This window comes from Amphiprion ocellaris, chromosome 23, assembly GCF_022539595.1.
Source record: "Amphiprion ocellaris isolate individual 3 ecotype Okinawa chromosome 23, ASM2253959v1, whole genome shotgun sequence".
NCBI classification, from domain to species: domain Eukaryota; kingdom Metazoa; phylum Chordata; class Actinopteri; family Pomacentridae; genus Amphiprion; species Amphiprion ocellaris.
The window spans coordinates 21,921,404-21,946,040 of NC_072788.1; the positions used below are offsets into that span (position 1 = coordinate 21,921,404).

The 24,637-nt window shown below is 39.1% G+C and overlaps 1 protein-coding gene across 1 annotated transcript in view; it reads right to left on the reverse strand.

The window, feature by feature from the left end:
* Positions 1–2,204: 2,204 nt before the first annotated feature.
* hdac8 (histone deacetylase 8) overlaps positions 2,205–24,637 on the reverse strand; it is a 46,526-nt gene continuing 24,093 nt past the window's right edge. The window contains exons 10-11 of the mRNA XM_023261593.3: positions 19,132–19,237; positions 2,205–5,411 (exon numbers count right to left, since the gene is read on the reverse strand). Of these exons, the coding sequence (XP_023117361.2) occupies positions 5,389–5,411; positions 19,132–19,237 (129 nt within the window). The 3' untranslated portion in view covers positions 2,205–5,388. The remainder of the gene's footprint in view (positions 5,412–19,131; positions 19,238–24,637) is intronic.

Consider the following 24,637-nt stretch of genomic DNA (forward strand, 5'->3'; position numbering starts at 1 on the left):
CGTTCAAATGCTTAGTTTGAGCAGCATGACAACATTTCAGGCTCATCACAGTGGAATCTGTGCTTTCTGCAGCTATTATTCTGGCTAATAGAAAACTGAATTACAGATTCAATGCTTTTGACCAGTCAGAATGTAGATACAGAAATCTGCAATAATAATAAATCAGAGTAGTCAAAGTGCAGTTAGTCAAAATGCCGCTGTTGTTATCTGTAATTGGAATTTCACAGTCAAACTCAGCCGTTAAATGTCGATTAAATGACTTCCTGTGACATATAATCATGGCTATGGTGCTCCTTACTAAAAATAAACAAAGTAAACATGGATGAAGCAGAGAGGAATTTGTATTCAGTCAAAAGTCCACATTGGGATTCACAGATGTTCATGATTTTTCTGACTTTTGATCATTCGTTAAAGCATATAAACACTTTAATGTCTCAAACAGGTGGTGAACAATGAAACATGAGTCTAGATTCACATATTTTAAATGGCGATGTGTTGTTTTCCAAGCAACTTGTGTCCTATTTCTCAGTTTATATAATTTTCAGCAGTTAAACTTGTAAGTGTATGATGCTTAAACCAGATTGGGAGCTTGGAAAACAAAGATAGATACTTCCAGGAAACCACAGTGACTTGTCAACACATAGTAGGTGGGTTTCTTCCAAAATCCACCAATAGGCCCAATTATGTTGGGTCTTTTTTTTTTAATTGCCAAGATTGCAGCATTTATTGATTTACAAGACACTGTAGTAGCAAGAAGAACTGCTGGATTCTCAACTTTCCAACAGTCCTTGAATCAATAATTTGTGATTCTCGGTTTCATTGGGGAGAAACAACTAGATCGAAGCCATAAATTGTTATTTTATCAAAATCACTTTTTACTACATGTCTTTTTAAAAAGATTTCAATCGTTAGCATAAACCAGATGGTGTAAAAAGCACTTTAACTTAGAAAAATTGCAAAAAAAATACACCATTTATCATACCAACAAACTGTAAAAGCAGAAGGAATTGTCAAATTTTTTCAACTAATTGCGTGTAACTCATTTTTTCAAGAAACTTAACCAAATCTCAGCTTCAAATCCTAATCATTAACCAAAATCACTTTATTCTACAAGTCTTATTTTAAAAAATATATAAAAATAAACCCTTTGCATTAACCACGTTCTGTAAAAAAATAAAAAAATTCTGTGTTTAGCAGCACAACTGTGAAGTCCTTAGTGTGTCAGCTGTGATCAAGACTCACTTGACAAAAATTTAGGGACTTCTGGAAGTCACAAGTTGGACAGTACGGCTAATTTAATAAGAATAATAAAGACCTAAGTCTGTTTATCACCATGGCGATCATTGTTGTTGATGTGCCGAGCAGCCATCTTTGATTTCGAGGTCAAGTTGGTGAGATTCTTCCTGTTATGCAAGCCGACTAAAGGTTTCAGTGGAAATTCCAGACTGGGAACTCAAACAGTAAGTGTGCTACCTCCAGTAGAAGTGTTAAATCTTAAGGTGCAGGATCATCAAACACTGAAGGTCAAATGAAACATCTCAGCTCCAACATTCAGGACATGGGAAAGTTTTGGAAACATTTTTGGTATTTTCTATATTTTCAGTGTTTCTTGGACACTTTTCCAACCATAAAGGCCCCAATTTCTTTCTAAAATAAGAAACCAAACTTGGCTTTTTCTTAAAAAAAAAAAAAAAAAAAAAAAAAAAAACAATCTAGGAATTCCAGCGGTGGCCCGAATCCTCTCAGGGGGCCTTCAAGTTTTTCTAATTTGACACAGAAAACTACATAAACACACAGCAGCCTCTCATGTCTCCCATGTTTACAGCGCTTCTCCTCCCCCTTCTCCAGCTTTATGAGATAGAATTTCAATCGTCTCCCCTTTTCCGAGCTCGTAAACGGTGTAATGAGTTTCATTTGCTTCGGCTACGTGGGGCTCAAACCACCACGGCGACCGCAGCATGTTCATAAAGATCACAGGGAATCCTCTCGCAGCCCACTTCTGTTCAGCACATGCCGGCTCCGACTGGTGACTCCTACATTTGGTGTGAATTTCCAGGCCATTAATTTGGGGAACATCACTTCTAAAGGAAACTGCCCGACATTTGTGGTTCCTCTTTCAAACGCTCTCCATTAAAGCCTCTATTAAGCAGGCCACGCTGCATAAATCACTGCCCGAAGCGGCGCAAAGACACATGACAACAACACGCTCTCCTGTCTTTTATTTCAACAAACCGACAGTTAGAAAATGCATAAACACACAAAAAAGGTAAAACATTCAAACATATTGACAGATGAACTTCCCCCAATAAGCTTTCTGTGACTTCTTTTCATGTTTGCTAGCAGTGAATGTGAGGATCTTGGTCAGATGGTTGCGGTTTGGTGAGAATTAAACCTTTAAAACTGTCTGTTTCTCAGATGACAGCTTGTTAATGATGTCGGCAAGTAAGGCAGGAAGTTCCAGGAAAATCCAAACTATTGTCATATAAATCTTTAAAAGTTTCTAATAGTGGATTTTAGGGGTGAAATTTACCATGATTATAGTAGTTTGACACAAACTCTTACCTCAACAGCCACTTTATCAGCTTTTCAGGAACTTTTTATTACATCCTGCAACAGAAAACCAACACAAGATGCAGTTAAGAGCACCTATAAAAACTAATCAGGAGACCTTAAAGTGGGATTTATTTGTAAAAATACTGTTTCTGTGGTCGCAAATAAGCTTTCTACAGTAATTTCTGAATCCTTTCACTTGGACTCAAGTCTAAAAGGATGAATTTAACCACCTCGAAAAGTAAATAAACTTCTTGAGGTCTAATTTCTTAATAAATGTCGCTTGTTTTTCCAAAGTCAGATTCCCACCTCGGCTTCATTAAGGAGGATTTGAAGATTTTGGTCGACGTTCAGTTTGATGTGCAGCTGTTAAAGCTCTGCCACATCACTAACACTACAGCTGATTCAACCAGACTTTTACACACATGGAAATAGTAATCAAATGCTTCTATTTTTAGAGGTGTTAAGGGATTTCAAAGCCCTGAAAGAATGCAACTTTACTTCTAGATATATTTACAGTCTCTGCTGGATGTTTGTGATCATTATACAGCTGCTTTATACAAGAAAATACAGTTAAGACCAGGTTTGTTTGTTTCAAGTTTTCTGTTTCCTCTCATGTTGTCCAAGTTTCAGCCAATGTTTAGAGTGAAACAGTGTAAAGACGAGCTGCACATATTGTCTGCCAATACAAAACCAGTTGTGGTATTTAACAAAAGAAGGCAATTATTTAAAGTTGTAAATAAAAAATAAAAAAGGAACAATACAGAAACAAAAACAATGCTTAGACGCATATATAAAGTCAAATAATGGTAATAATTAGACTTAAGGATCTAATTAAAGAATAGTTTTTGCTACACAACAGATTCTAGTGATTGAAATGAGCCATGATGCTGCAAAAATTTGACAAATTAGTCGTGTTTCCGTGTTATTTTACAGAAAAATGTATGCAAACTTTTGAAATGCAGCAATGAACAAACAAAAAAATACAGCATATAAATTTGGCTCACTTCCATCAACTTATTTGTAACAATTAAACTCATAGTGCCATCAGAAGGTAAACTTTACAGGCTATCTTATACTTAGAGTTGGAATTGAAGTCAATCAACTGCAAAAAAAAAAAAGACAAAGATACAAAGAAGAATGGTGAGAAAAATGGCTAAAAATAATTGTTTTCAGTGGGGAAAATTGTAATTACTCTTTCATGTTTGCTAGTCACGACCATATTTTATGCTGTTGGGAATTGAAGACATTAAAAGAATGTCGATGTCGAAACTGGTGAAAAAGTTGTTTCCAACTCCTATAAAGCTCAATAACTCTCACTCAAAAAGACAAAAAAACTTTTTGGGGGGCAAAATTAAGAAACTTTATTCAGATTTTGTCATTTCCATTAACTTTACTGATGCGATACTTTAAAATGCACATTCAATATGCTGTGGAACCACAGCTGATGGCAACACTGAGATTCTCATTTAAGATTTTTAGGACAGACTCACATCTACAAACATCACCATCCTATCTGTATGGGCTGCTGTGTAAAAGATGTCGGTGTCGGTAACTACATAGTTATGCTGGTGGTGCTGTAGGTTCCTTCCAGCTTTGCCCCCAACGTGCCAACTGGAAATTTACTACAACATCTGTACACAAACTGCTGTTCTCAGGGTTTGACATCAACATGTGTCCATCTGATTGGAATCAGATTTCAGAACACCTTAAAATGCGATTTGTTTTTCTTTTGTTGTCTGGACTTTATAAAATCAGTGTGGATTCTTTACTTTTACATGTTGGTTTCCACTGCAGGAACTTGGGGCTTCAACATTTACCAAAACAGACCCTTAATCTGCTTCTATTCTAATAACGCTGATAGTAATGTTTGAGAAGACTGATTCAGATTCTTTTCTCCCCCAAAAGTCCTTGAAACTGGTTCTAGAGAAGCAGATCATGCGGTCGGAACATACAAAAAGATTCGGGTCAGCAAGTGTCTGCAGTGGTAAACAGTCTAATCTGGATATGACCAAATCTGGATTGAACAACGCTACAGCTGCAGACGACTTTCAAACATTTCCAGTCCTCCTGAGGAAACCGGTTTCTGAACCTCCTTGTCCAGTTGGTGCCAAGCCGTTTAAAGCTGCTGTTTCTTTCTAAATCCTCCCTAAATATCATGCAATCTTTGTTATTGTCCGTCCAAAGAAGTTTCCCTGGATATTTTTCATTTAAAATTCCAAAATGTTGTCCAGATGTTTTATTTTGCTCAGGGCTGGAGACTAGAATGTGGCTAAAATGTGTAACCGGCTAGTTTCCAAACTTTTCCAGACTGTCTTGTTTGTGAGCATTCCAAGTTTCTCTGGACATGCTTTTCAGGGTCGAGGTCTGGGGAACACGGCTGTTTGTCTGTTTTAGTGCTCATCACAGCAGGACCCTGAAACTGGACCCCTGAACAATCTGTTTTTCCGTTTAGTCTAATACAGCTGACCGATGCATCCCTCGATACCAAACACTCGGCTGCCGTTCAGCTTTACGTAGCCGCACTGCACATACTATAAACTCTCACATTCACGCAAAGACACACATCTTCCCAGGAAAACGAAGAATTAAAAACAGCGAACATTGTTCAGCAACCACATCGCCCCCCCTCCCCTCCCCTTATTAAACTGTTTTCCCCTGGAAACACTCGGCTAATGTTTTCCAAAACCTCCCTCCCTGGTTCGCTCCGTGTCTCGGGGCCGAAGGGGTCCACTCCATATTGTCTTCATTAAAGCCGCCGAGTGTCGACCTGGTTTGGAAACATGGCGTGTGGGTGTGTGTGAGAGTGTGTGTGGAGGAGGCTGAGGCTGCCGACTCCTAAACCACATTCTTTAAATTCCCTGTAAACAAGAGAGACAGACATGAGAGGGGTGAGGAGGGGTACAAACACATAAATAGGGAGGACAAAGAAGAAAAAAGGGAGGAAAAACACACAAACACACACACTTTTGCAGCGATGAAGATGCAAAATAACATCTGGCTGAGGTGCGCGGAAATACAAGCATGCAAAATGAGAATCGATATGGAAATGATATCTTTAAGCAACACCGAGTTGATTTGCATGAACACAGATTGGTTGATAAGTCACACAAAGTATTTCGACACAAGAGCCGAGTTCACTTTGCTGCCTTGTTTGTCTTTTGTTGCGTTTAAAAGGCCTGATGGAGAAACGTCGACATGTTGCGCTGGGGGGGATGAGTAATTGCCCTGACGCAGCGAGGGAGGATGTCCTGTTTGTTGGCCATTGTGGAGCTGTCAGTGGAGTCCTGCCGGCTTCTGCCTTCCAGTGACAACAAATTTTATCGAAGCTGGAACAAATAAGTTGTTTCCAATGCATGTGTGTTTTTTCCTCCTAAAGCTGCACTGGACACTTTGGTCATTTTAACGAGGTCAATGCGAAACAAAAAAGCTGTATTTCTACCGTTTACTCAACAGATGAAACCCTCCCTTGTTGTATGCATTGTTGTGCTGCTTTTGAGCATGTCTGACAACCAAATCCTCACATTTGATGGTTTGTTCATCAAGTGGCACAAAGGATCCAAAGACGACATAATTATCCTGTCGTTGATTTTCAGGCTTTTTAATCTTCAGTTTGCCTTCCTGCTACTTCCAGTTTTTCTACCACACACATGATTCTAAAAAACAAAGAAGCATGACCTGACCTCATTTGTTTGACTAAAACGCTTCAGCTCACATTTTACTCCCAAACAGGCGATCCTCTATACCCCGAGTTCTGCCTTAGGCTCACGTCACGGACTATCAAAGTCAAGGAGTGGTAATTATAAATGCTTATTTGTTCTCAGCATATCCATATTAATAAACTGTCTCTCTATAGTTGTAATTTTTGTGAGCTCTGTCCTTCTATTTAGGTTTCACATGTTGTCAAAGATAACTTGCATTCATACAAACCAAACACACTCACGCATAAGCATCTAGATTTTTCTTGCTACACAAATGTGTAAGAAGCTTAACTTGACTAAAGTTAACTACCAGGATGTTAGCATTGGGTTAACAGTGTAACAGACAGCTGCATTTTTCTTCTTAATTGCAAATCGTCTGGCAGCTTGTCTGTAAGTTTGCGATCAAAAAGTTCTGGGACTCGTCACGGTCTCATGAAGATTCTGATTTCATGCTATTAATGGCGGGATAGAACGGGTATCTTCGTGACCACTAGTATGTTACTCTCTCTCGTGAAAACATCCCGTTCTGTGTTGATCCAGAAACCAGATGATTGAACCATCGAGTGGTGACGAGAGGAGGTTCCTCACATTGAAAGAATCTCGAGAACTGGGCAAGGCATGTGAGGTTAAGAGCTTGTTGTTTTCTTCAACATTCATGTGGTTTTGCGCTGGTAATTAGTCCCCCAGGGTCGGACCGTCAAGGCAGCGTTGTACTTGAATGTCCTGAGTTGACTGAAGGGGAACAATCAACGCAGACGAGCTGAACTATGACTTGATGGCATGTGACAGATGTCTAGATTCGTCTACCTCTGACTTCTTCCTCTACCCCGAAATGAAATTCAAGTTGAAAGGTGTGAAAGCAAAATCAGTCGTGACCTCTTTAGATTATCATTTATTATCAATGTGTCCATTTATATATCTTTGCTGTTGCACTATTTTTGTTGGTAGAATAACATTCTGGTATGTCAGCACAGATGTTGAAGATGTGTCTAACGGTCAAAAGATCTGACGCTAACAATGGAAGACATTTTTAGACTCTTTAAAAGGGTTTGGAAAGGACGACTCTGGTTCCTGTATGGTATGGAACTAATAATGGCCAGTGAAAAGGAATTGCTGACAGTCTGTTTACTATAAAAGCTGTTTCAGTCGTACTTGTCCTTTGAGAATCTTGACAAACTCTGTATTCTCCATAACGTATATGATACTAAATCTGCCAACGACCCAGCAAGGCGTTTTTCTAAGTATGAAGACATAGGAAATTTCCACAACAAATAACTGTCACTTTAACACAGTTCAAGAGAGTTGCAGATGGTGCTCAACATGCTTATATAATGGGACTTAAGGAGCACTGGGAGCTGTGTAATGCTGCACCAAGGAAGATAGTTAGCGGGTATGTAGGTCAAACTTGATTTTTTTAGGGTCAAATTTATAACTTTTTGATCACACCTTGTATTGTTTCCACGTCAGACCACTTTTAAGTGAAAAAACTGTCAACAAAATACTTTAAAAATACAAGGTATGAGGTGTATTATAGAGTCTAAACATAAAGTCGTCCGACACTCATCATCGTCAATTCATTTTATAATCAGATTTGTTTGGTCCTCCTAAGCGCAAATATGTTGACGTACATTTATAAGAATCAAATCCTAGTTTCTATTTCTTTAAAATTAATCAAGCTTCCTACACAGTGCTGCAGGCTTACATCTTTGCGCACATGTACTTGTAGATTCAAATCTACCTCATTTGCGCCAAACTAATCAGATATTTATTTTTATTTTTACCTCCAATGTCAACCCTTGTATTTAAAGTGTTTTCGGTCTAAACATGACCTAACACTGTAATTTCTACTAGAATACAACACAGTGAATCTAATGTCAAAAAAGACAAAAGTGTGTCTAGAAAATGTGATCACTTTTAGAACCTTCTTACACTATATCGGGACGTCATCAATATCCGTCAACGAAGACTTTAAAAGGAAAAGTCAGCATTCAATTTTGTTAAATTTTTTACATAAAAATAAATTTTTCTGGCATTTCATGTAAGTTTAAATGGTTTTCCTATTGTATTTAGATCTAAACCTGCCAGTGGCCCATGACAATGAGAGCAGAAACAATAACGTGCTAATTCCACTACAGCAGGGACTTGATGTTCCTTCCAATTAAGAGTAAAAAAAAAAAAAAAAATTGTGCACATACTGGATAATGGCAGAACTCCATAATACGTTCACTGTAAAGACCCTGATAGAGCACTTGCTGCTGACTCGCAGGGTCAATGGCTGCACACAATTCACTTTTTTCCCGTCCTGTGACAAAGGGAAAATCACGATGTGTGCCAAAAACAGGAAAAAGTGCATCAGAAAAGAGGAACAGCAGTCACAAGTGGGCCCTCAGCAACAGGATATTTGCCAAACAGCGATAGAAAATTGATTAGAATCCGGCTACGATCGATTTCCCTTATTCTTTCATCTCTCGCATTTCCCTTTCTGAACATGTTTGGGTGTCGGTCTCAAGCATTTTAAAGACACTGAGCTTTGGAAAACTTGTGATTTTTTATAGATTAAAACGAAAAAGCTGCAGATTGACTCTCCTTCTGCTCTTTGCTGTCCAGATGTAGAAACTGTGGTGAGGTGATGAGCGTCCACGGGGGCCTCGGATATTTACTACCTGCAGACGTTAATCTATCACAGCATCTGAGGTGGGTATCATGGTGTGTACATGTGTGTGTTTTACGTCTCAGGTGTGCAGCTTTGTGTTTTATTTAGTGTGTGCAACATGACAAGCATCATGTCAGCAGAGAGAATTAACGAGCAGCAGGACATAAAGATGCCGCAAACGTTTCCCTGCGATTTAAAGAGTCGCACAAACTAACCTCACACTGGTGCCACCAAACACACACCAAGCGTCCTCGGGGGAAATCACGCCACCCGCCTCGTAAACACCGAGCCGTGAATACCCAAACAGCTGCTGCAGCCATGGACAATCACCTCGTAAAAATCACATTTTAATGAATAAAGTCTCGGTTTGCGTGTGTGAAGGAGAAACGGTAGGAAAGACTGAGCAACTCCTCGATGCTTCTCACACTCGTCGCATTGTGGATCATTTGTTTGTGCGACCGCATACTGTATGTTTACTGAAAACGTATTAACTGGTCAGTTTACGATGGCAGTAAAAGCCGGCATGTTTCTGATGTCTGTGGCTGAAACAAGTTTATGACTTTTATAATTTCTGCGCCATGAACTGGCGGCTAGTAAAGGGCTTTTTAGGGACTTTTTGGCGACACTAGTGGTGTGGTGCAACGTCTGTCCAACACTTTGTCTGCCACGAATTTAAAGTACTATCCATCCTACAGTTGCTCAGATATTTCACATGGGAACTGTCAAAAATGAATATTTTTAACTGTATTTTTCTAAACAATTTACTACTATTTTACATGCTTTTACCTGTTTTGTTAAATTACAGATAACTATTAAAAGCACAGAAAAAAAGCATACAATTACACATTAACTGTAGAAAACACACCAAAACTACAAATATATCAACATTTTACTGATATCTGCTGCTATTAGAAAGATTAAAAAATGATAACTAAACTAATTCGTCTTTTACAACTACACATTCTTTAAATATAATGGCAATGTAGGTTAGTTTGGCTAATTTAACAAGATAAAAAATGTAATATTTTGTCCAAATTCAATGAATAATATTGTTAAATGCCAAATTTTACAGAGTGAAACTCCAATCTTGTAATGTATGTAAACTAACAGATTATCTCTTAAAATCCAATGATAAGTGTACTATTTTAACAAAATACTACTTTAGTATTTCAGACAGATGTAAATAAATGTAAAGAAGAAAAAATAGCTGCTCTTTTAGAAAAGCAGAGTTTAAAGTGAATTCATTATAGTATATTATGATACAACTTCCATAGTGTCATTATCATTCAGAGCAATATACTGAAAATAGCATCCCAACCTTGAGCACTACAAGATGCACATACTGTTGCTTTGTGATTATGTTAGCATCCTACTTTTAGCAAGCAAGCTAACTTTAATATACTGCACATTCAAAAGCAAAGGTTATAAAGTGCTCTAGTGGAGAAAGAAAATTAAAAAGAGATACAAGACAAGAAGGACATATAAGAAACAAAAATGAGCTTGCAGTTGTTTGACCATTCTGCTGTTTCGATTGTGACGTAAGCAGAAACTCCACGTTTTAAAGAAATGTACCGGGAATGTGAGGTTGGATGTATCTGACCGGCCGCTGCTGTGTTTTGTGGGACGAGGTTCCGCTGTGTTCCGACAAAAGATGACTTTTTTTGCTGACCGATGAAAGTTGAGCTTGTGGAAATGAAACCCTGACAAGGTTAATACTAATGTGGGCATTTTTACACGCTAATTAGAGGTTCGCGATTGACCACAGACTGTATGAAAGATGGACGACATTAACCAGGACCCCTCTGATGTTTCTGTCATTAAAAGTGCGTTTTTTCAGGCTGATGCTTGTTCAGTTTGAAGTAAATACAACTTTAACTGTCCATGAGGGCGAGGTGAAAAATGTTTGGGAAACAGGCTGTATGCCACAAATATGAGAATAAAAGTTGTTTGGAACTGCGCTGAGCTTAAAAAAAAAAAAAAGCTAAAAATATAATATATACAGTACTGTGCAAAAGTATTTGCCTGTGACCTCCTGGATTAGATGTCGATGCTCTTGGAGAAATGTTGGTGGTTGGTCCACTCCTGGGAAGGTTCTCCACTGTTCCATGTTTCTCCATTTGTGGATAATGTCTCTCACTGTGGTTCTCTGGAGTCCCAGAGCCTCAGCAATGGCTTTGGAACCCTCCAGATTGATGAATGTCAATGATTTTGTTCCTCATCTGTTCCTCATCAGAATGTGGCATCATGTGCTGCTTTTTGATCTACTTTAACTGCTTCACAATGACCACAGGTTCTATTTAGTGATGTTTAGGTTCATGTGAGTGTGGATGGTGAAACTGAACCCAACTGACGAATGAATCTGGTAGATTGGTAGCTAAGGGGGGCAATTACTTTTTCACACAGGGCGACATGGGCTGGGCAGTATTTTTTCCTTCAATAAATAAAATCATAATTTTTGTGTTTTCTTGAGTTGTCTTTGTGTCATATTAAACTCAGTTTAATGATATGGAACATTTAAATGTGGCAAATACGCAAAAATAGAAGATTGCTGTAGGGGGCTTTTACTTTTGCAAAGCAGTATATAAATAAATGCAGAGGTATCCCACACTGTAGAGGTTTGTAATCAGTCGTGTGCCAAATTTAAGAGCACAGAATCATCCTTCAGTTCTTTATTCACCAGTTGGATGGTTGGTGGTTCATCGGGGGATACATAAGTGGCACCTGAGAGGAAGCTGTTACAACTGGAGGTGGAAGAACATCAGTAGAGTGAAGTGATAGGCCTTTATCTTAACCTTCTGCTGGAGATTTTACACCAGACATCAGTGGCAACTTGCAGATGGATTAGAAAATCCTAATATTCTGAAACAATAAAAGATATGTTGGATGGATTTTTGGACAGCAAGTGAGTTTAGTTTAGTTCTGGGCGGTTTCCCCCTGGAGTCAGTAACATCTTGGCGACATTCGACTCCAGCAGAGGATGTGACGTCATGGAGGACAGAACCCGAGAGGAGGAGCGTGTAATGAGCAAATTTAATAAGGTGACGACTGGAACGGACGCTCTCACAGATGAACAGGAGGCGAGGAGTTTGTTTTGATGAATTATTGACGCTATGGAAAGGATGTATGTGATCATGACTGACTGCTGGATTGAATAAATTTGCTGTGGAAGATCCTCAACATCTCAGAAACTACATAAGAACACTAAAGGTGTTTTATTGTCTGTTTTGAAGCACAAACTGAGCTGATGTGCAATAAACTGCAGTAATCTGTGTGCCATGAGGGACCTTTAGTGTTTATTCGCCAACCCAAGTTTGAAGGTGAACTCAATTACTACAGTCATCACGAACCTCAAGACATCTGCTCAAACATTCTAGTAGCAAACTGGAACACCAATGGAAGATGGAGCACCCGTTTCTGCAATATTTTGGCTTCACATTAGTACACTTGTTGGAAGAGGTGAAGCCGCCATCCATCTTTACATACAGTTTCTCCATCTGAGGCTGTTGGACCACGGCTGTTATATAAAGCTCCCTGCACAGATGGTGTCAAGCTGCTGTTGGGTGTCCAAACGCTTTAACTATCTTAAGTAACCCACTTTGTTTGTGGGATATTTTGCTTTTCACTAAAATGAATGTCATTTGCTTTGACATTTAGCTATTGAATGCAATGAAATTCACGTTTTTAAATTTACAGCTAAATACTTCTAGGTGGTGGTGCAGACTTTGAATTCGTTTGTGCCCCTCCATGAAGAATTAATCAGCGTCTCCATCCGACTCCCTCAGAGTCAGTCGACTGTTTTAATACAAAAACTGTAGCATGTTAAATGAAGCTGTGTAAAATTTTGACTTCATAGTATGATTATTTTTAGAGTTACAGGCCTGTGAAGCACATGGGGTGGACTTTTTTCCGTCATTTCTGAGCCTCATGACTTCATCAGTACAGCAGATAGACACATGACATTTGAGTTCTGTTAAAAACTGCAACCAGGTCAGTTTTACATCTACTCCAGGTGTCCCAATCTAAAGAATAAATCTGTTTTCTGCTCATTTTTTGCTATAACCAAGTTTGTATAGTAAAACTGCAGCAGTTTAATGTATGTAACATAGAGTAATAGAAACAATCATAGGTACCCTGGATGTGTTATGTTTTCAAATAATTCACCAGAGAAAATATAAAAAAGTGCATTCTGGGTAAACTTCCAAGGCTCATATCAGCATGTGTGACAGGTGGTTGGTCAGAATAAGTTGTAGACAATGAAAGGATTGTTTTAACCCACATTTGATACCAGGATCATCTTCTAGGCACGATTCCTTCAATGGAAAAATTATTTTCTATCATAGTCATATTTTATCATTCGTGAATGTAGCTTCTGGCTGTAAAATGGAGGTGGTGTTCCTGTGTTTTCAGTAGTGGTTTGGCCAAATTACACTGATGTCATTCCATGCTAATTCATCCAGATTTCACAACTTTTCCCAGTTCATGTCATATATTTTTGAAAAAAAATCAAGCAAAACTTCTGCCTCAATCATGGAACCTTGCAAAATCCCACAGCTCTACTCTAAATATTTTTTGAGTTATGAATTTTTGAAAATAGACCCTCTGTGTTAAACTTGACAACTTTGATAACAGCGATTCTTTTAAAGCCTCACCAGATGCTGATTTTTTACAGGATTTTACAAATTTATTTATTCATTTATTTTGCTGAATATCCCAGAAACCTCAAGAAAAAGTTGTAATCATGTCAATAGCTTTTGGTGTTTTTATTTATTTTTTACTGAAATTAAAATAATAAAAGTCACTAATTTATCATCATAATGAAGAATTAATATTTCCATTAATATTTACTTAATTGCAACCAATTTTTTGTTATGTTGAAACAAGTTAGTTTTGTCATATCAAAATGTCTTTTTGGTGATGCATCAAAAACTGACTGCCACGGGTCTTCTTAAAATTAGCATCGGAGCTGGAAAATCCACTTTTTAAGGACATTTTCACTGCATGTCTCTTTTGGGAAGGACTGTTTTGACTTCTTCATACCCACTGGAGACATCCTTAAAAAATTAAAGATGTTATCCTTCATCATTTAATAATTTTCAGTAAATGTAGTAGAAGTTTTTGCCTGATTTATTTCAAGAAAATCCACGAGTTGGCACAAAATGACCTATTCACCCAAGAAGTTTGGAGCCTTAAAATTTATTTAAATCTGAGATAACCCACAAAACAAACTAAACAGCTTTTCTATTAGCACCCCCAACATTTAAATTCTCAGCTTTTCCAGCATTTAAGACCCATGTAAAGCCACCCCGCCACTGTATGAATGGTTTGCATAATTTACTACTAGTACAAGCACAACAACAAGACTGTGGATGGTGCATGTGTTTAACATTATTTAACATGTGGGTTCGGCTCATGACACATGTTGAATGAAAAGAGAGAGCATTCTGGAGATTACTGCTTCAAGATTCTTTAAGTCGAGTCCTGTTAGCAGATGTGGACACACACAACAAACAAGTACACTCTCACTGTCCAGTTTCTCGGGGAAACCAATGTTTGTAAGCAGCGCTTCGTTTCCAAACCAGAGAAAAACTTATCCACCCCGATGATGTCATGCGAGTATGTGTGAGTATATGTGTGTTGTCGACTATCCTTATGCCGAGTTCATGTGCATGGATGAGTTTTTCTTTAATTAGACAGACGCAAAAGACAAACTCTTATATTTAAAAGTACGTGAACGCCTCGTTGAGATTTTTACATTTTGCCTGTTGTGTGGAATTTCTGACCAAATGTGAAACGACAGACAGCAGAAGTTAGACAGAAGTGACAGCGAGAGGGAGAGAGAGAGAGAGGGAGGAAATAAAGAGAGGGGACATAAAACAGATGTGACAGGTTGAAACCAGTGCTGAAGTGGAAGAAGGAAAAGCAAGGAAAAGCCCCTGGATTTACGTTGAAAAGGGTGAAAATGAGAAAGAAACCACTCCATTACAACAAGAAGCCACACAGCATGCACAGAAAAGTCGAACAAATCGGAAGGAATGGAAGCTCTCAGATCTAAAACACTTGATTTTAAAATTGGGGATCTGATTAGGCACCAAAAAAGCAGCAGGCAAACATACATTTCTGTCCGTCTTTGGCTTGTCTGCGTTTCATTTCTCCTCCCTTTCATTCTCTGCTGCCCCTAATAAAAGCCGTATGACTGGAAACCAGCGAAACTTTCAACCCCTCCGGTTGTGATGATTTAATGCGAGCCAACAGACCAACTGAATTTCGGCAAATAAACTCCTGTTCCCCTGATGTGATGTGACCTGGAGTTTTTCAGAGACTTAATGCTGTTTGGATAAAGCGGCTCTGCGTCCAACAGGCTTTCTGTCATTTGCTTCAGTAAGACGACCTGTTCTGTTGAAACGTACAGACTTTTAGTCGCTAATTGATACCATGTCCACTCTACGGCGGGTAAAAGTTGAGAACACTCGTTTTCCTCTCTGTTCTGGCGTTCCATTCACGCTGAACCAAAGTTTTCCACCGACAAAACGGAGCTTTTCAAACGTCCTCCCCGGTGAATAGATTTGACAGCAACAGTCCCACCTCACAGCAGTTTGGACAACAAGAACTGGGCTTAAAGGCAGAGTAACTCCTCAGGGCTCCAGAAGTTTCTGTCTGTTTCACCGTGTTTTTAGCTCTTTTGAAACACAGTTATGAGGTGGATTTATACTTGAAAAGGGCAAAATTTAATCATGCATCTTCTATCACGCAGGGAAAAAACTTTTTCTGTGGTGCTGCTGAAAAAAGCTCATTTCTCCTCACCTCGTGAAAACCGATTGAATTTTTTATCAGTATTTCAAAATATGTGGAAGACAACAAGTAAAAATGAAGCCCAGCTGAATTCCATTTACACTTCCATTCAAAAGTTTGGGGTCACTTAGAAATGTCCTTATTTTTGAAAGAAATGCATTTTTTTCCAATGAAGATAACATTAAATGAATGATAAATCCAGTCTAGACATTGTTAATGTGGTAAATGACTATTCTAGCTGGAAACAGCTGATTTTTAATGGAATATCTCCATAGAGGTACAGAGGAACATTTCCAGCAACCATCACTCCTGTGTTCTAATGCTACATTGTGTTAGTTAATGGTGTTGAAAGGCTAATTGATGATTAGAAAACCCTTGTGTAGTTATGTTAGCACATGAATAAAAGTGGGAGTTTTCATGGAAAACATGCAATTGTCTGGGTGACCACAAACTTTTGAACGGTAGTGTAGGATAAACTAGCATAGCACCACTTCATATGATTAATATTGCTATGGTCATTTCACTTCTGTATTCCAACCAGCATGTGCAATACTACATCTGTGCACCACAAAATATGTGCAGCTTACTGCTCAGGGTGTCTATTTTTTACACTTTTTTATGTTAAGTGCTCTTTTTTATAATGTATTTTTTTCATTGCTGCTGCATTATTTTAATTATTTTTTTCCTGGACACCAAACTGACTCGAGAAAACTCACAAAATATTCATGTTGTTGATAAAACAGTGTAATTCAAGAGTATACATACTGCAGTTGTAGCGCGTACTGAAAGGAAAAAGTATGCAATTTGGAATGCAGATATTTGTGCTGAAGTGACATCCACATGAATGCTGGACTCCAGATTTCCCAGCAGAACATTATCAAAGTCATTTTAGTTCAGGGGCCACATAGAGGCAGTAAAATCATGGCATAATAACCCATAAATAACCACAAACCCAAATTTGTTTTAGTGCAAAAAAAGTACATTCTGAAAATGTTCACATTTAATGAACTATCTTTCTATCTATCAGGTATCCTGAACTGAACACTATCAGGAAACTTTTTCACAGACCAACTTTCTTTCACAAAACACATCACTCGCTGAACGACGCTACAATTTACTGATGTTCCCTAAACGTCCCACATCGCAGGCTGTGGTAGCTGCGGTGATCAGACAGGTGTGTGACCAAAAATTATTTTTAAAAGAGTTGAACTAGCGCCTTCTGATGTAAGATTTGTCCAGGGTGAAGCTGAGTGATTTTGACTCCTTCAAGGAGATGGAGCCTCGGTGGAGTTATGTGACGATCGGCGCTGGCCTGTCTGTCTGCATGTCTGTCTGTTCGCAACATTACTAAGAAACGCATTTGGATGAAATTTTCAGGGAAGGTCAGAAATGACACAAGGACCAAGTGATTAGATTTTGGAAGCAATGCGGCTTATAGACTGGATCTATGGTTTTGTTAAAGATTTCTGTATCATTGCAAGATAGCGGCACAGTTTCACTGTAACTATGACAACAAGTGAATGCTACGTCAACTGCCTGATGATGATCATATGATTGCGATCCTACTACAAATCCACCGCTATGGATTTATCAAGACTTATCCGTCAGAAATCACACAAGGAACAATTGATTAAATTGTAGGGGTGTTTTCGAGAGTCATCAATTCCTGCTGCTCGCTACATATTTAAGTCACGCGATTTGGTATCCGTACATAACGTACACATGCATAACAGACGCCTATGCTCAGTGCAAGGTCATTTTATTTGTGGGTACATCTATATTAAATGGACACATTCTATGGTACTGTGATTTGTCATCATCAGTAACTAATAAACAAATGCTGCATCTCTAAACAAAAATGCTGCATTTCTGACAATGTTATATAGGGGAATGACCAGCTGTGGCAGAGAACTGCGCTCTCTGAGTGCTTTTCTTGTTTTCTACATGTGGCCTTTTCTATGAGCAGAAAAAACATCGCATATAAGTGTGCTCCGCATTTCACAACAATACTGCATTTTTAAATGTAAATACCGCAGTACACCGAAGTTCTAAAAGTACCACTTTCCACCACTGTGGTTAACACAGTAGCTGACTGTGCTGGTTAGAGTGACACCAATACAGCTTAATGGTCGCACAATGTGACCACTTTAAATTTTAACTCACACACTCTTAAAAATATTGCAAATGCAACCATTTTGGTCGCAATCTGGAGATCTGAATCTAGTCAAGATCTAAAAATTATCTTAAATTTACAGTTTCACAAATTTCCAATTTGCAGTTAGTGTTTTCTCTGTAATCTTTACCCTTTGCAAAGTCTTTAAACGCCAGATTGGACCCTCTGGCGGGGCTGGTTTTGGCCCACGGGCTGTATGTTTGACACCCCTGATGTAGAGCATCACCTGGACATCCTGCTCCATCTCCTCTTCAATTAAACAACGCCTCAGATTGTGCATTTTTCCTGCTTTGAACACGTCGAATTCAAGCTGACTGTTCACTACTGATAGGTGTAACAACATAATTTGTGTTACTCACTTTACCTGTCAGTGGCTTTAATCTCTGAGGCTGATCGGCGTCCTTAAATCACTTGGTTTTTTTGTATGTAAAAGATCAATATGTAGCAAATAAATTATTGCATTTATAGCTTTTTCCTCCCTCCCCTTGAACAACACTGATTCCCAGAAATTTTACGCACTGATTGATGTTTTCCAAGAGATTTTGTGACCGCAACCGTGAGTTGTACAGAGTGATGTAACCGGCCGGATTTTGACCTTTTCGGCACCTTTTCTTCAGTCAATAACTCTCACTCACCAGAATCAACGAAGCGCTGTGGTAAATATAGCATTTCAGTGATGGAGGGAAGGGAAGGAGGATTTCCTGTTGGTCTGTGGTTAACACTTCCATGCACCGGATCCTCGAAGTCGTGGCTAATGTTTGGAAAATGAACCCCCCTCCTCCGTGTGTTTGGGTGAGTTCTTGACCTCACCTCCTTCCAATAATTCTCCCACCGCTCAACTTTTCGCCTAAGTTTCACCCTGCTGGAGGGTTTCTCCTGGGAGCTGCGGGCTGTCAACGCCAAGACCAAACGGCTCGGCTTTAGCTTTAACCACAAGGCTGCACAGACACACTCACGGATGTACATGCAAACATTAAGGCACATATAGACAGAAAAGGATGCAAAAAGAAAAACACAAGACACTGGCTTAGCGGGTGTGGATGACAGACACACACTGTGCACACAAAAGGAAGTTCAGAGCAACAGAGAGGAAACAAAGACAAACCTTCATCCCACACAGAGATGTATAGAAACAGACACATGAAACCGCAACATAAAAAGAGCCGAGCGGAGACAAAAGGGCTTCAGGTGAGCGAGGGTTCAGCAGGACGAGACACACCTGTTTACACACAAACACCTGTGCATCCCACACACCACACACACACCTTTGATGGTGCTGATGACCTGGTCCAGGTGTTTGGCGTCGTTGCGGTCTGGTCTACAGCTCGGGCTGATCTCAAGCGAGTAGTCTGGTCCGTATTCTGTGAAAAACTAACACAAACAGAGATCACGTCACAACTTTTGGGTTTTTTCAAACCGATGCGTCTTTTGCTTTTATCCATCACATCTGCACACAGTCACTGCAGCACGGCGCCAAAGTACACTCTCTCCTTTTTAAAGAATGCACCCCCTTTTCTGGAAAAATTTCGGGCTGCGTTTGGACTTTGAAGAGTTGGACCGAGAGACTGACTGGTGATGAATATTTACACAGGCTTTCGGGGATCAATCCTTCAAAGAAAAAGCTGACATGGATTCCAAACAGCAGTAAAAAAAAAATTTCATTTGAGCAGTGTTTTATCTTTTTCCACTCTTTTTGGTTGCTTTTATAGGTCATACCTGCTATATTTTGCATTTTATACACTACCAGTCAAAAGTTTGGACACACCTCCTCATTTAATGGTTTTTCTTTATTTTTATATGAGGTAATCACCTAAAATGGTTTTCCAACATTTGGATGATGTTCATTTTGTCGTTAACTATCATAGGATAACGTTATTTTTTATACCGACAAAATAACAGTATAAAAAATAACATCCACCTAATCCCTCATTCTCCCTGTAGTTGTATATTGTGTTCCTCAAACTGAATTAGTTTTTTGCTTGTACCTTAGATATTTGTGATCAATTTGACTGTTCTAAACATGGATATTGAACATTCTTTGATCTCTGAGTTTCCTAAAGGTTTGCATCAGAACAATCAGTTTGCAAATAACAGATTTGGTTGATTAGGCAGAACATTTAGGCTGAAATGGTACCAAAAAAATGTTTAATTAAGGGACAAACTTGTAGCGTTTGTGCATGCTCCAGTGGTTCCAACAGTTTTAGATTCTTGTTTTGAACAGTACTTGTACCTGGAAATGGAAAAAAAAGCAAAAACGGAGACAAAGCCTACAAAAAACTGATATAAATCCGATCTGCAAGGGCTTTGGAATTGGGTTTTCCCCAAGCATTCTGACTTACAAGTGTTCAGTCATGATCTTTATACCATTGGCTCCTCATCCAAGCACATAAACCAACTGCTGTATAACTCCTGCAACAACATGTCAACAGTTTAGGGTAAAACATTATTAGCAAAATAGCATTCTAGCAGCTCAAGCAGATGGGACTGTCTTTACTTTTGCATTTTTTTTTTTTGGTAATAAAAGTAACAATTTTGATATCGTGAGATGAAAAGTCAGGGGCTCAACAACACAGTTTCTCCTGAGGGTAACCAGAATGTCTGCACCTAATTACATGACAATCGTTTTAATAGTTGTTGAGACATGTCACATTAAACCACAAATGTGAACATCATGGTGGCGCAACAGGAAGAGCCGGGGGATCATTAAAGTCATCAGGACTCATCCTCTGGGCTCAGTCTGTGCAGAGTTTCATGGCGATCCATCCAGAGTTTGTCGAGAAGTCTGGAGCAACGTGGTGGATTGATTAACAGACCGACATCACCTCTCCCCAGAGCAGAGAAACAGCTTAGCACTTTCAAACTGGACACATGTTATTTATATTTTGTGAACCCAGTGTGTTGTCTGGGAGTTACATTAACAAACAAATGTATGAGGCAGTCCAGTCCGGTTCGTGCACAGAAAGAAAACATAATGCAGAACACAGAAGAGGAACCACAAATCAGTCAGACCTCTGCTAAGACAGCCTGGTCCTCACCAACAAGAAGAGAAAAAAAAAGAAAGTCGGAGATGATTTCAGCAAATACCAAAGGCTCCGCAGTCAACACACCGAAAAAAAAGAAACAGGTGGAAACCCGGACAGAGGGTTCAACCAGGAGTTAAAACCAGAGCACGTCAGTTGAAGAAAATGTATTTCCAGGGAATTTGCGAGGCCATGAGTCAGTGCCATGAGAGCAAAACAAACTCTGAGGCCAGACCTGACCACAAGTGCGTCAGTCCGTTTGCAGCGACTGTTGTGAAAGCCTTGGACTCTGAAGATTCAGCAGAACAGGCCGAGCGAGCCAAGGTGACTGAGGGCTAAAATAAAAGAACAAGTCTCATAGAAAACGGAGAGGGATTAAAGAGCCCATATTATATTTTGGGGGTTTTTCCACTTCCTTTAGTGTGGTATGTAGCCGTTTTTTTGTGCATGTAAAAAGGTTATTCTCTCCTACAGAAACACAAAGATTGAAGTCCAGATTTTTCTTCTGCTATTTAACTACGTCACCAGTTGATGCTAGCTTACCGTTCAACAAAGAATGAGCAGATTCCTTGTAGTTATTCCCTCACTAGAGCTGCATCTACTGAAGCTACATCCGTGAACTCATAGACTTGACATAACACATAACCTGAAAAGAAATCAACTTTTGATTGAACAATTGATTGTTTCACAAGAAAAAATATGGTTTTTAACATTAAAGCATGCAAACAAATTCTAGTAGATCCCAAAAACCAAACTACCAAACTACAAATGTGCATTATATGAACCGTGATCAGTTGGTTTTCACCCTTAAGGATTGAAAAGTCATAAAAAAAGAATATTATGTGTATATAATGTCGGTAAATGGTGAAAAAAATGCTTGAGAACCCAGAAATGTTAAATTTATGGTGGTTGTGTTCACATGCATACTGGTTTTCATGGAGGATATGGCTTTTACATGGTAAATACTAGTATTTTGATTACAGAGAGCTCTTTACCAGACGGCTGAAATGTTTACAACACAAGCCTGTAATTTAATCTGACATTCCTGCAACTGTTTGCCTGACTTTAACCTAATCTGGTCATCGAGGATGAGGCCAGTTTGGTTTATCCACCTTATTGTCAGCAACAGGAGTCAAGAGCAACAGAAAATATCAAAGATGTCCTTGACTTTGACTGGTGTCTGACTGTCACTTTCCCCATTTAGGACAAAAAAGTGGTGGATGAAGACAGACGGCCATGAAAAAGTATTTGCCTCCCTATAGAAATCTTCTATTTTTCATCTAAGCTTCAAGCACAAATGGTTTGCACAGCAAGACAAAGACCCAAAGAACACAAGCAAGTTCACCACTGAGTGGCTAAAAAAGAACTAAATGAAGGTTCTGGAGTCAAAATCTAGACTTTAATTCAGTTCAGATGTTGTGACAAGACCTTAAAAGGACAGTTCATGCTGGAAAACCATCTAATGTGACTGAATTAAAACTATTCTGCAGAGAAGAGTGGACCAGAATTCCTCTATGGTGATATAAAAGACTGATCACAAGGTGGAACAAACATTTAACTGCAGTTGTTGCTGCCAAGGGACCAAACAGTTGTTAGGTTCAGGGGGGCAGTTACTTTTTCACAGGGTTATCTCTGTCTAATATCCAATTAATATGAATATTAGTTTGATGGTTTGGAACGATTAAGGGTGACAAATATGCAACAGTAGAAGATCTTTGTAGGGGGGCAAATACTTTTTCAAGGCACTGTACACGGCCGTGACTGGCTGGATAAACTTCATGTTAGCATCTTTCACTGACACATCTAAACGTTTCATAAAATCAGAGGAAACAACAGTATGATCACCAGTTCTGGTAATGAGATGAGAGTCTCTATAGTGTTGTAAGAACAGGACAGTTGTGGGGAATGTCGCTTGTTTCATATTTCTGTTTGTAATTAGGCTGAAGCTGCACCTGCAGAGGTAGTTGGCTATGGTATCCATTTCTTTGTGAGTCTTTCGACCAGCTAGCTAGCTTCTCAAACCCAGAGAAACCTGGATTCTAACATCAGGATACGGTGTTTACATGTGCTAATACAAAAAGCAAGTGAATGTTTGGTATTTTTGGCACGAATCTACTGTTTAAAAATGCTATTACCACTTCTTGTTGGTCTCTCATCCCATAATGATTTCTACACTGATGCAACGGTCATTTCAAAGACAGAGATGTCTTGTTTTGAGCTGAAACTCTTTAGTGGATTACATGGACGTCATTAGAGAAGACTTCAGAAGATCTTTTGGCAACACACGCACGCACGCACGCACGCACGCACGCACACACACAATTACACACAAGGCCGAAGTGAGCCAACATGCAGCAGGAGTACATTTTTGTTTATTTGAAGACAAAGACTGCTCTGTCTTTGTTTAACAGGCCCGACCGAGTCAAACGGAGGGGATTTGTGCTGGTGTGTGCAGTAAATGCAGATGAGTGTGTACATGTATGTGCGTTTTTAGTGTGATTATTTGTGGATATTTGCTTGTGTGTGTGGTGTGAGAGCATGCATACAAAAGTTAAACCCCACGTTTTAAAGTGTCTGTTTCCAATTAGCCCCGATGAGTTTCTGTCTTACCTCCGGTCTCAACATGAGAGCGGTTACTTAACACACACATACACTGTATTCCCATGAACCCATTGCTCTGTCTCCTGCTGTCCAGCAACACAAAAGCACACACAGACACACAAATCACACACTCAGTCTCCTGCTGGCTGCTTGTTTGGTTTGGACGACCGTGGAGAGGTCGAGAAAACGGAGAGAAAAAGTAAGGACGCTGCTAACGTATTACGATAAAATGTTCCGATATTCCTAATAGTGCGGAAAAGACGGCTTGAAAAGGGCTCATTAGAGAAAAAAGGAGGTGAAAAGATAGACTTCTACCAGTGACCTGGGCAAGGTCAGGAGACAGAAAATACTTGCTGACTGGCTCCGGTAGACACTCTGGGAGATAAATAGGAAAAGGTCTCTGGATATTTACTGTAGTCCTTAACATGGACCCTCTGCACATCACTCACTGTCTCTCTGAGCTTGTTTGTATGAGAAATACTAACATTGGTCAAGAGAACATGTGTGTTTATCCACATGTCTATTCTGCAGTCTTCATGAAAGCAAAAAAAGGAATTATTATACATTTATCTGAGTACTAGTTAGCAATTTTTTTTTGCTGCTTCATACAAAAAGAAATTTGGATGGTTTTCACATTCAAGAGTGAAAGAACATCGCAACCGGCATGAGAAAAGCTGCTTTGAGCCTTAATTGTCTGTATGTATACAAGATTCAAGAGATTCAAGATCCCTTTAATGTCATTTTCCTGTCACGTTCCTCACTAGTGCAAGCACTTTAAGCTAAAAAATATGAAAAACATTCAGATAAATGCAAACAGTGACAACTAAAATTATGTAGTGGATGTCTAAGAATAACAGCAGGTTAAAATTGAACAGGATAAAAAGGTGCATGTACTGTACATGACGGAGATACTACCAGAATACTGAAGGTTGCCAATGTCAACAAACGGACCAGGCGGTATCTTTCATGTGGTGAGTTTGATGAGTTTGTGTAGATTCACAGTTATATAGGGGATGAGAATGAAAAGAACTTCAGCAGAAATCAACTGGATTTCATTCTTTGGTTGTTGAGGATGTTTCATGCTTCATCCAAGAGGCTTTGTCGGTTCTGAACCAAAGTAAAGACGGAGAAACTAGCAAGACAGGTTCCA